The sequence below is a fragment of the Oncorhynchus clarkii genome, chromosome 15 (genome assembly GCF_045791955.1).
Source record: "Oncorhynchus clarkii lewisi isolate Uvic-CL-2024 chromosome 15, UVic_Ocla_1.0, whole genome shotgun sequence".
In the NCBI taxonomy this organism is placed as follows: domain Eukaryota; kingdom Metazoa; phylum Chordata; class Actinopteri; order Salmoniformes; family Salmonidae; genus Oncorhynchus; species Oncorhynchus clarkii.
In genome coordinates, this window is record NC_092161.1 from 14,766,533 (window position 1) to 14,779,393 (window position 12,861).

At 49.0% G+C, this 12,861-nt stretch overlaps 1 protein-coding gene across 3 annotated transcripts in view; it reads right to left on the reverse strand.

Moving 5' to 3' along the window:
- LOC139366930 (phosphatidylinositol 5-phosphate 4-kinase type-2 alpha-like) overlaps nucleotides 1–12,861 on the reverse strand; it is a 62,028-nt gene that overhangs the window by 11,972 nt on the left and 37,195 nt on the right. For all 3 annotated transcript variants that reach the window (XM_071104690.1, XM_071104689.1, XM_071104688.1), the window contains exons 2-6: nucleotides 10,872–10,969; nucleotides 4,417–4,513; nucleotides 2,998–3,150; nucleotides 2,008–2,154; nucleotides 1,526–1,564 (exon numbers count right to left, since the gene is read on the reverse strand). In XM_071104690.1, the coding sequence (XP_070960791.1) occupies nucleotides 1,526–1,564; nucleotides 2,008–2,154; nucleotides 2,998–3,150; nucleotides 4,417–4,513; nucleotides 10,872–10,969 (534 nt within the window). The remainder of the gene's footprint in view (nucleotides 1–1,525; nucleotides 1,565–2,007; nucleotides 2,155–2,997; nucleotides 3,151–4,416; nucleotides 4,514–10,871; nucleotides 10,970–12,861) is intronic.

The following is a 12,861-nucleotide window of genomic DNA, read 5'->3' on the forward strand; positions in this document are numbered from 1 at the left end:
CAAGTAGGGGGGAGTGTAACGAGCAGGTAGGGGGAGTGTAACGGGCAGGTAGGGACAAGTAGGGGGGAGTGTAACGGGCAGGTAGGGACAAGTAGGGGGGAGTGTAGAGGGCAGGTAGGGGGGGAGTGTAACGGGCAGGTAGGGACAAGTAGGGGGGAGTGTAACGGGCAGGTAGGGACAAGTAGGGGGGAGTGTAACGAGCAGGTAGGGGAGGTGTAACGGGCAGGTAGGGACAAGTAGGGGGGAGTGTAACGGGCAGGTAGGGACAAGTAGGGGGGAGTGTAACGGGCAGGTAGGGACAAGTAGGGGGGGTTAAACGGGCAGGTAGGGGGGAGTGTAACGGGCAGGTAGGGACAAGTAGGGGGACGGTAACGGGCAGGTAGGGACAAGTAGGGGAGAGTGTAAACGGGCAGGTAGGGACAAGTAGGGGGACGGTAACGGGCAGGTAGGGACAAGTAGGGGGAAGGTAACTGGCAGGTAGGGACAAGTAGGGGGGAGTGTAACGGGCAGGTAGGGACAAGTAGGGGGAAGGTAACGGGCAGGTAGGGGGAGTGTAACGGGCAGGTAGGGACAAGTAGGGCAGGGGGAGTGTAACGGGCAGGTAGGGACAAGTAGGGGGGAGTGTAACGGGCAGGTAGGGACAAGTAGGGGGAAGGTAACGGGCAGGTAGGGGGAGTGTAACGGGCAGGTAGGGACAAGTAGGGGGGAGTGTAACGGGCAGGTAGGCACAAGTAGGGGGAGTGTAACGGGCAGGTAGGGGGAGTGTAACGGGCAGGTAGGGGGGCGTGTAACGGGCAGGTAGGGGGGGGGGGGGTGTAACAGGCAGGTAGGGGGGAGTGTAACGGGCAGGTAGGGACAAGTAGGGGGAGTGTAACGGGCAGGTAGGGGGAGTGTAACGGGCAGGTAGGGGGGAGTGTAACGGGCAGGTAGGGGGGGGTGTAACGGGCAGGTAGGGTGGAGTGTAACGGGCAGGTAGGGGGGAGTGTAACGGGCAGGTAGGGTGAGTGTAACGGGCAGGTAGGGTGAGTGTAACGGGCAGGTAGGGGGGGTGTAACGGGCAGGTAGGGGGAGTGTGTAACGGGCAGGTGGGGGGGGGGGTGTAACGGGCAGGTAGGGGGGGGATAACGGGCAGGTATGGGGGGGGTGTAACGGGCAGGTATGGGGGGGGGTGTAACGGGCAGGTATGGGGGGGGTGTAACGGGCAGGTATGGGGGGGGTGTAACGGGCAGGTGGGGGGGGGGGGATAACGGGCAGGTAGGTGGGGGGGGGGGTGTAACGGGCTGGTAGGGGCAGGGGTTTGAATACCCCTCCATGTAGTTGAAGACAGAATGGCAGGTCAGGTAGGTAATGGACAGAAGCTGTGTTGGTTTAAATCACCAGGGCTGAACACACAGCTCCACATGGTTGTATAGGACAGGGAGTGGCCAGGAATCAGAATCCATACTCAGTGTCTATATAAATACATTAAACACACCTTGTATAGGTCCAGAGCTGGTTGTGTGTGTGTGTGTGTAAATGACTGTACCTTCTCCTTGTCGCTGGCCTCCCTGGCCACAGTGGAGCCCTGACAGACAGAAAGATGTCAGACATTTTATCATTGATTTCCTTTTGTAAGCCTGTAACCCCTTCCCCCCCTCCCTCCCTCCCCCTCCTACCTCCCCTCCCCTCCTCCCTCCCCTCCTCCTCCCTCCCTCCCCTCCCTCCCTCCCTCCCTCCCTCCCCTCCCTCCCTCCCTCCCTCCCCTCCCTCCCCTCCTCCCTCCTCCTCCTCCCCTCCCTCCCCTCCTCCCTCCTCCTCCTCCCCTCCCTCCCTCCTCCCCTCCTCCTCCTCCTCCTCCCCTCCCTCCCTCCCCCCCCCCCTCCCCTCCTCCTCCCTCCCTCCCTCCCTCCCTCCTCCTCCCTCCCCCCTCCCTCCCTCCCTCCCCTCCCCTCCCTCCCCCCCTCCCCCCCTCCCTCCCTCCCTCCCCTCCCCCCCTCCCTCCCTCCCTCCCTCCCTCCCTGCACCTACCTTCAGATCATATTTTTTGTAGACGGGGAGGCGGTGGGAGAAGATGTTCCTGGTGACGATCATGTAGGTCTCGTCTCCATCCACCGTGAGGCGGTACATCCCCAGGAACTGAGGCAGCAGCGTGTTGCCATGACACTCCACTATGAACTAGGAGGGGGGGCACTCACTTTGGTACTTCTTTAGGCTTGTGTGTGTGTGTCTGTGTGGCTCTACCTGGTGGTACTTATTGAGGATGTTGTGTGTGTGTGTGTGTGTGTGTGTGTCTCTACCTGGTGGTACTTCTTGAGGATGTGTGTGTGTGTGTGTGTGTGTGTGTGTGTGTGTGTCTCTACCTGGTGGTACGTCTTGAGGATGTTGTGTGTGTGTGTGTGTGTGTGTGTGTCTCTACCTGGTGGTACTTCTTGAGGATGTTGTGTGTGTGTGTGTGTGTGTGTGTGTGTGTGTGTCTCTACCTGGTGGTACTTCTTGAGGATGTGTGTGTGTGTGTGTGTGTGTGTGTGTCTCTACCTGGTGGTACTTCTTGATGTTGTGTGTGTGTGTGTGTGTGTGTGTGTGTGTGTGTGTGTGTGGATGTTGTTGTGTGTGTGTGTGTGTGTGTGTCTCTACCTGGTGGTACTTCTTGAGGATGTTGTGTGTGTGTGTGTGTGTGTGTGTGTGTCTCTACCTGGTGGTACTTCTTGAGGATGTTGTGTGTGTGTGTGTGTGTGTGTGTGTCTCTACCTGGTGGTACTTCTTGAGGATGTTGTGTGTGTGTGTGTGTGTGTGTCTCTACCTGGTGGTACTTCTTGAGGATGTGTGTGTGTGTGTGTGTGTGTGTGTGTGTGTGTGTGTGTCTCTACCTGGTGGTACTTCTTGAGGATGTTGTGTGTGTGTGTGTGTCTCTACCTGGTGGTACTTCTTGAGGATGTTGTGTGTGTGTGTGTGTGTCTCTACCTGGTGGTACTTCTTGAGGATGTGTGTGTGTGTGTGTGTGTGTGTGTGTGTCTCTACCTGGTGGTACTTCTTGAGGATGTTGTGCATCTCAGCCACATCCTCGCTGGTGATGATTTTGATGACGTAGTGTTTGTCGTAGGTGGTGTGAAAGCGAGCGCCAGTCCGACCCTGAGCATCACTGTTCAACGGAGCCGCACGGGTCAGGGAATTCTACAGTAAGAGAAGAGTCAATCACTCATTTCTGGAAACATATGAAACAGTGTTTGAATCTACAGAGAATGAGCGAGAGAGACAAAGAGAGAGTGGGAAGAGAGAGGGAAGAGAGACAGAAAGAGAAAGAGGGAAGAGAGAGACAGAGAGAGAAAGAGAGAAAGAGAAAGAGGGGAGACAGAAAGAGACAGAAAGAGAGAGGGAAGAGAAAGAGGGAAGAGAAAGAGGGAAGCGAAAGAGGGAAGCGAGAGAGACAGAAAGAGAGCGAGACAGAAAGAGAGCGAGACAGAAAGAGAGAGAGACAGAAAGAGAGAGAGACAGAAAGAGAGAGAGACAGAAAGAGACAGAAAGAGAGCGAGACAGAAAGAGAGAGACAAAGAGAGAGAGAGAGACAGAAAGAGACAGAAAGAGAGCGAGACAGAAAGAGAGCGAGACAGAAAGAAAGAGAGAGAGACAGAAAGAAAGAGAGAGAGACAGAAAGAGAGCGAGACAGAAAGAGAGCGAGACAGAAAGAGACAGAAAGAGAGCGAGAAAGAAAGAGAGAGACAAAGAGACAGAGAGAGACAGAAAGAAAGAGAGAGAGACAGAAAGAAAGAGAGAGAGACAGAAAGAAAGAGAGAGAGACAGAAAGAAAGAGAGAGAGACAGAAAGAAAGAGAGAGAGACAGAAAGAAAGAGAGAGAGACAGAAAGAAAGAGAGAGAGACAGAAAGAAAGAGAGAGAGACAGAAAGAAAGAGAGAGAGACAGAAAGAAAGAGAGAGAGACAGAAAGAAAGAGAGAGAGGTAGAAAGAAAGAGAGAGAGGTAGAAAGAAAGAGAGAGAGGTAGAAAGAAAGAGAGAGAGGTAGAAAGAAAGAGAGAGAGGTAGAAAGAAAGAGAGAGAGGTAGAAAGAAAGAGAGAGAGGTAGAAAGAAAGAGAGAGAGGTAGAAAGAAAGAGAGAGAGGTAGAAAGAAAGAGAGAGAGGTAGAAAGAAAGAGAGAGAGGTAGAAAGAAAGAGAGAGAGGTAGAAAGAGAGAGAGAGAGGTAGAAAGAGAGAGAGGTAGAAAGAGAGAGAGGTAGACTGTGACTATCAGAGACAGCTGCAGACGAACAGAATCAATGACCTATCATGCCAACACAGAACACACACAGCGAGAGAGACACGAGACAGAAACCGTGAGAGAGAAACAAGACAGAAAGGAGAGAAAGTTGCTGGTAAGATATGAAAGAAAGGGAAAGATTTGTGAGAAAAACAGAGTGGGAGTGAGATGTTCACTCTGCGTGTACCTGGAAATCCTGGTCATCGATGCCAAACCTCTCTCTGAGGTTGCGGAACACCAGAGGACAGTACTCCTTAAACTTGAAATGGCTCGGCATGTTCTCCCTGCACACGCATACATTTAACATTAGATAGCATTTACCTTAGGACCAGGGGTTCCCAAACTGGTGTGGCCCACGACCCCAACAGGTTAAAAAAAAAATCAACAGCCCATGTTTAGACTATTACAAATCAGTCTGAAATACTTTCAAAAGTACTGTCAATCTGAAGGAAGTATGGTTGGAAGTGGAAGGAAGTATGGTTGGAAGTGGAAGGAAGTACGGTTGGAAGTGGAAGGAAGTATGGTTGGAAGTGGAAGGAAGTATGGTTGGAAGTGGAAGGAAGTATGGTTGGAAGTGGAAGGAAGTATGGTTGGAAGTGGAAGGAAGTATGGTTGGAAGTGGAAGGAAGTATGGTTGGAAGTGGAAGGAAGTATGGTTGGAAGTGAAATCAGAAAGGTATTTTGTATGATCTTCTGTTAAGAGAAGAACATCATGGATTGTTATCCCCCCCCCACGCCCCGTCTGATTTAGTGCCTGGTCTTGTGGTCATTGTATAAGGACACAGACATACGTGTTCCTGAGAGTCTCGTGTTCCAGTGTTGGGGTCATTGTAGAGGGAAACAGACATACGTGTTCCTGAGAGTCTCGTGTTCCAGTGTTGGGTCATTGTAGAGGGAAACAGACATACGTGTTCCTGAGAGTCTCGTGTTCCAGTGTTGGGTCATTGTAGAGGGAAACAGACATACGTGTTCCTGAGAGTCTTGTCTTCCAGTGTTGGGGTCATTGTAGAGGGAAACAGACATACGTGTTCCAGTGTTGGGGTCATTGTAGAGGGAAACAGACATACGTGTTCCTGAGAGTCTCGTCTTCCAGTGTTGGGGTCATTGTAGAGGGAAACAGACATACGTGTTCCTGAGAGTCTCGTGTTCCAGTGTTGGGGTCATTGTAGAGGGAAACAGACATACGTGTTCCTGAAAGTCTCGTGTTCCAGTGTTGGGGTCATTGTAGAGGGAAACAGACATACGTGTTCCAGTGTTGGGGTCATTGTAGAGGGAAACAGACATACGTGTTCCTGTGTTGGGGTCATTGTAGAGGGAAACAGACATACGTGTTCCTGAGAGTCTCGTGTTCTAGTGTTGGGGTCATTGTAGAGGGAAACAGACATACGTGTTCCTGTGTTGGGGTCATTGTAGAGGGAAACAGACATACGTGTTCCTGAGAGTCTCGTGTTCCAGTGTTGGGTCATTGTAGAGGGAAACAGACATACGTGTTCCTGAGAGTCTCGTCTTCCAGTGTTGGGGTCATTGTAGAGGGAAACAGACATACGTGTTCCTGAGAGTCTCGTGTTCCAGTGTTGGGGTCATTGTAGAGGGAAACAGACATACGTGTTCCAGTGTTGGGTCATTGTAGAGGGAAACAGACATACGTGTTCCTGAGAGTCTCGTGTTCCAGTGTTGGGGTCATTGTAGAGGGAAACAGACATACGTGTTCCTGAGAGTCTCGTGTTCCTGTGTTGGGGTCATTGTAGAGGGAAACAGACATGCGTGTTCCTGAGAGTCTCGTGTTCCTGTGTTGGGGTCATTGTAGAGGGAAACAGACATACGTGTTCTTGAGAGTCTCGTCTTCCAGTGTTGGGGTCATTGTAGAGGGAAACAGACATACGTGTTCCAGTGTTGGGGTCATTGTAGAGGGAAACAGACATACGTGTTCCAGTGTTGGGGTCATTGTAGAGGGAAACAGACATACGTGTTCCTGAGAGTCTCGTGTTCCAGTGTTGGGGTCATTGTAGAGGGAAACAGACATACGTGTTCCTGAGAGTCTAGTGTTCCTGTGTTGGGGTCATTGTAGAGGGAAACAGACATACGTGTTCTTGAGAGTCTCGTCTTCCAGTGTTGGGGTCATTGTAGAGGGAAACAGACATACGTGTTCCAGTGTTGGGGTCATTGTAGAGGGAAACAGACATACGTGTTCCTGTGTTGGGGTCATTGTAGAGGGAAACAGACATACGTGTTCCAGTGTTGGGGTCATTGTAGAGGGAAACAGACATACGTGTTCCAGTGTTGGGGTCATTGTAGAGGGAAACAGACATACGTGTTCCTGAGAGTCTCGTGTTCCAGTGTTGGGGTCATAGTAGAGGGAAACAGACATACGTGTTCCTGAGAGTCTCGTCTTCCAGTGTTGGGGTCATTGTAGAGGGAAACAGACATACGTGTTCCAGTGTTGGGGTCATTGTAGAGGGAAACAGACATACGTGTTCCAGTGTTGGGGTCATTGTAGAGGGAAACAGACATACGTGTTCCTGAGAGTCTCGTGTTCCAGTGTTGGGGTCATTGTAGAGGGAAACAGACATACGTGTTCCAGTGTTGGGGTCATTGTAGAGGGAAACAGACATACGTGTTCCTGAGAGTCTCGTCTTCCAGTGTTGGGGTCGTTGTAGAGGGAAACAGACATACGTGTTCCTGAGAGTCTCGTGTTCCAGTGTTGGGGTCATTGTAGAGGGAAACAGACATACGTGTTCCAGTGTTGGGGTCATTGTAGAGGGAAACAGACATACGTGTTCCTGAGAGTCTCGTGTTCCAGTGTTGGGGTCATTGTAGAGGGAAACAGACATACGTGTTCCAGTGTTGGGGTCATTGTAGAGGGAAACAGACATACGTGTTCCTGAGAGTCTCGTGTTCCAGTGTTGGGGTCATTGAAACAGACATACGTGAAACAGACATACGTGTTCCAGTGTTGGGGTCATTGTAGAGGGAAACAGACATACGTGTTCCAGTGTTGGGGTCATTGTAGAGGGAAACAGACATACGTGTTCCTGAGAGTCTCGTGTTCCAGTGTTGGGGTCATTGTAGAGGGAAACAGACATACGTGTTCCAGTGTTGGGGTCATTGTAGAGGGAAACAGACATACGTGTTCCTGAGAGTCTCGTGTTCCAGTGTTGGGTCATTGTAGAGGGAAACAGACATACGTGTTCCTGAGAGTCTCGTGTTCCAGTGTTGGGGTCATTGTAGAGGGAAACAGACATACGTGTTCCTGAGAGTCTCGTGTTCCAGTGTTGGGGTCATTGTAGAGGGAAACAGACATACGTGTTCCATACGTGTTGGGGTCATTGTAGAGGGAAACAGACATACGTGTTCCTGAGAGTCTCGTGTTCCAGTGTTGGGGTCATTGTAGAGGGAAACAGACATACGTGTTCCTGAGAGTCTCGTGTTCCTGTGTTGGGGTCATTGTAGAGGGAAACAGACATGCGTGTTCCTGAGAGTCTCGTGTTCCTGTGTTGGGGTCATTGTAGAGGGAAACAGACATACGTGTTCTTGAGAGTCTCGTCTTCCAGTGTTGGGGTCATTGTAGAGGGAAACAGACATACGTGTTCCACGTGTTCCAGTGTTGGGGTCATTGTAGAGGGAAACAGACATACGTGTTCCAGTGTTGGGGTCATTGTAGAGGGAAACAGACATACGTGTTCCAGTGTTGGGGTCATTGTAGAGGGAAACAGACATACGTGTTCCTGAGAGTCTCGTGTTCCAGTGTTGGGGTCATTGTAGAGGGAAACAGACATACGTGTTCCTGAGAGTCTCGTGTTCCTGTGTTGGGGTCATTGTAGAGGGAAACAGACATACGTGTTCCAGTGTTGGGGTCATTGTAGAGGGAAACAGACATACGTGTTCTGAGAGTCTCGTCTTCCAGTGTTGGGGTCATTGTAGAGGGAAACAGACATACGTGTTCCAGTGTTGGGGTCATTGTAGAGGGAAACAGACATACGTGTTCTGTGTTGGGGTCATTGTAGAGGGAAACAGACATACGTGTTCCAGTGTTGGGGTCATTGTAGAGGGAAACAGACATACGTGTTCCAGTGTTGGGGTCATTGTAGAGGGAAACAGACATACGTGTTCCTGAGAGTCTCGTGTTCCAGTGTTGGGGTCATTGTAGAGGGAAACAGACATACGTGTTCCTGAGAGTCTCGTCTTCCAGTGTTGGGGTCATTGTAGAGGGAAACAGACATACGTGTTCCAGTGTTGGGGTCATTGTAGAGGGAAACAGACATACGTGTTCCTGAGAGTCTCGTGTTCCAGTGTTGGGGTCATTGTAGAGGGAAACAGACATACGTGTTCCAGTGTTGGGGTCATTGTAGAGGGAAACAGACATACGTGTTCCTGAGAGTCTCGTCTTCCAGTGTTGGGGTCATTGTAGAGGGAAACAGACATACGTGTTCCTGAGAGTCTCGTGTTCCAGTGTTGGGGTCATTGTAGAGGGAAACAGACATACGTGTTCCAGTGTTGGGGTCATTGTAGAGGGAAACAGACATACGTGTTCCTGAGAGTCTCGTGTTCCAGTGTTGGGGTCATTGTAGAGGGAAACAGACATACGTGTTCCAGTGTTGGGGTCATTGTAGAGGGAAACAGACATACGTGTTCCTGAGAGTCTCGTGTTCCAGTGTTGGGGTCATTGTAGAGGGAAACAGACATACGTGTTCCAGTGTTGGGGTCATTGTAGAGGGAAACAGACATACGTGTTCCAGTGTTGGGGTCATTGTAGAGGGAAACAGACATACGTGTTCCTGAGAGTCTCGTGTTCCAGTGTTGGGGTCATTGTAGAGGGAAACAGACATACGTGTTCCAGTGTTGGGGTCATTGTAGAGGGAAACAGACATACGTGTTCCTGAGAGTCTCGTGTTCCAGTGTTGGGGTCATTGTAGAGGGAAACAGACATACGTGTTCCAGTGTTGGGGTCATTGTAGAGGGAAACAGACATACGTGTTCCAGTGTTGGGGTCATTGTAGAGGGAAACAGACATACGTGTTCCTGAGAGTCTCGTGTTCCAGTGTTGGGTCATTGTAGAGGGAAACAGACATACGTGTTCCTGAGAGTCTCGTGTTCCAGTGTTGGGGTCATTGTAGAGGGAAACAGACATACGTGTTCCTGTGTTGGGGTCATTGTAGAGGGAAACAGACATACGTGTTCCTGAGAGTCTTGTCTTCCAGTGTTGGGGTCATTGTAGAGGGAAACAGACATACATGTTCCTGAGAGTCTCGTGTTCCAGTGTTGGGGTCATTGTAGAGGGAAACAGACATACGTGTTCCAGTGTTGGGGTCATTGTAGAGGGAAACAGACATACGTGTTCCTGAGAGTCTCGTGTTCCAGTGTTGGGGTCATTGTAGAGGGAAACAGACATACGTGTTCCAGTGTTGGGGTCATTGTAGAGGGAAACAGACATACGTGTTCCTGAGAGTCTCGTCTTCCAGTGTTGGGGTCATTGTAGAGGGAAACAGACATACGTGTTCCAGTGTTGGGGTCATTGTAGAGGGAAACAGACATACGTGTTCCAGTGTTGGGGTCATTGTAGAGGGAAACAGACATACGTGTTCCTGAGAGTCTCGTCTTCCAGTGTTGGGGTCATTGTAGAGGGAAACAGACATACGTGTTCCTGAGAGTCTCGTGTTCCAGTGTTGGGGTCATTGTAGAGGGAAACAGACATACGTGTTCCAGTGTTGGGGTCATTGTAGAGGGAAACAGACATACGTGTTCCTGAGAGTCTTGTCTTCCAGTGTTGGGGTCATTGTAGAGGGAAACAGACATACGTGTTCCAGTGTTGGGGTCATTGTAGAGGGAAACAGACATACGTGTTCCTGTGTTGGGGTCATTGTAGAGGGAAACAGACATACGTGTTCCTGAGAGTCTCGTGTTCCAGTGTTGGGGTCATTGTAGAGGGAAACAGACATACGTGTTCCAGTGTTGGGGTCATTGTAGAGGGAAACAGACATACGTGTTCCTGAGAGTCTCGTCTTCCAGTGTTGGGGTCATTGTAGAGGGAAACAGACATACGTGTTCCAGTGTTGGGGTCATTGTAGAGGGAAACAGACATACGTGTTCCAGTGTTGGGGTCATTGTAGAGGGAAACAGACATACGTGTTCCTGAGAGTCTCGTCTTCCAGTGTTGGGGTCATTGTAGAGGGAAACAGACATACGTGTTCCTGAGAGTCTCGTGTTCCAGTGTTGGGGTCATTGTAGAGGGAAACAGACATACGTGTTCCAGTGTTGGGGTCATTGTAGAGGGAAACAGACATACGTGTTCCTGAGAGTCTCGTCTTCCAGTGTTGGGGTCATTGTAGAGGGAAACAGACATACGTGTTCCTGTGTTGGGGTCATTGTAGAGGGAAACAGACATACGTGTTCCTGAGAGTCTCGTCTTCCAGTGTTGGGGTCATTGTAGAGGGAAACAGACATACGTGTTCCTGAGAGTCTCGTCTCGTGTTGGGGTCAAAATATGTTGTAGTTTAAACCGTTCAAAAGATACAGTCACATTTGTATGAATGAAAACAGAAACTGCCGTTTCTCTCGCAAAACTATTTTTAAATCACGGTTGTGACACCTAGTTTGGGAAATGGCTGGATTAGTGTGTGTGTGTGTGTGTGTATACACACTTACTTGTTGAAGAGGTGATTGTCCACCTTAATCTTGGAGTAGGCCTTGAAGTCATCAGGCATCAACATGATGGGGATCTGAACATGGCTCAACTCATTGATCTGAGACAGAGCCGGAGAGACAGAATCATGTATTTGTAGAATAGTGACTAAACATAAAATCCCATCAGTTTGGACTGTTAGAACAGAGACCTTTTCCTTGAATCTAGATGAGCATACAGCACCTCTGACCTCTATCCTCATCATATCCCCTTCCTCTGCCTCGTTACCTCAGTGATCAACATCCTGGTTGTGCAGGCTTTGGTTCCAGCCCAGTACCAATGCCTAAAGGCTAAGAACCCATCTACTGCGGCCAACAAACACCTTGACTAGACATTCTGCATTTCTACTGCAGAGAACTGTGAAACACATGATTTTTAGAATCTAACACAGAGTGTCGGAGGAGGAGGAGGCAGGGACAGAGTTGTAGTCTAGCGAGCCTCCAAACAGCAGGATTTTAGAGCTACCCAATTATATTTACATTCATTTTGGAGTAGAAAGTAAGTCCTTTAAAAAAAATGTCACCAGATCTGAGCTTCTCAGTTTATCTACATACAAATGATCCAGAAACACTGATTAGGTAAACTAGATCACACCACACACACACACACACACACACACACGAGAAACCATTGTAAATACAACCCATATTTATGTTGATTTATTTGACCTTTTGTACGTTAACTATTTGCACATTGTTACAACACTGAATATATATATACACACATAATATGACATTTGAAATGTCTCTATTCTTTTGGACCTTTTGTGACTAATGTTTACTGTTCATTGTTTACTTCACTTTTGTCTATTATCTATTAACATATGCTTCCCATGCCAATAAAGCACTTTGAATTGAGATAGCAAGACGGAGGGACAGATCAAGCAACATGCACATTTTTTTTTTTTAAATCTTTATTTTACTAGGCAAGTCAGTTAAGAACAAATTCTTATTTTCAATGACGGCCTAGGAACAGTGGGTTAACTGCCTTGTCAGCTCGGGGATTCGATCTTGCAACCTTTCGATTACTAGTCCAACACTCTAGCCGACCAGGCCACCCGCCTCTAGCCGACCAGGCCACCCGCCTCTAGCCGACCAGGCCACCCGCCTCTAGCCGACCAGGCCACCCGCCTCTAGCCGACCAGGCCACCCGCCTCTAGCCGACCAGGCCACCCGCCTCTAGCCGACCAGGCCACCCGCCTCTAGCCGACCAGTCACCCCAATGTCCTCTATGCTATTGTATGGTTATTTTTGCCCTAAACATATATGTTTCCCATGCCAATAAAGCCCTTAAGTAGGACAGACACAGACAGAGAAAATGGCCCAAAAGCGGCAGCTAAATTCAACTATTCGACTATTTACTGGCAAAACGAAATCCTAAAATTCTAAATAGAGATAATCAAATTAGCACAACACCTTGTCAAAAATCTAAGAACTCAAAGGAAGACATTAACAATTTAGAGTCAGTGACCATAGCCTGGCAATAGAGACAGGACGCCACAGAAAAACATGAGGATCAGAGAAGACGAAGCACTGCGGGGCAGGTAAACAAGAGAATGAGCAGCACTTCCTACACCACATATGACTCAGAGGTATTTACCTCCTGAAATTTAAAGAAAGAATTGCAGAATGTCTTTAACTGCCTGTTGAGGGGAACATTTACATTTTGTTAGGGAAAAGGTAGAGACAGCAGATCTTGTTGCCGATGATGTCCTGGCCTGTCATAATAACAGACGATAGATCCTGCCATGTCATAATAACAGACGATAGATCCTGCCATGTCATAATAACAGACGATAGATCCTGCCATGTCATAATAACAGACTATAGATCCTGGCCTGTCATAATAACAGACGATAGATCCTGGCCTGTCATAATAACAGACTATAGATCCTGCCATGTCATAATAACAGACGATAGATCCTGCCATGTCATAATAACAGACGATAGATCC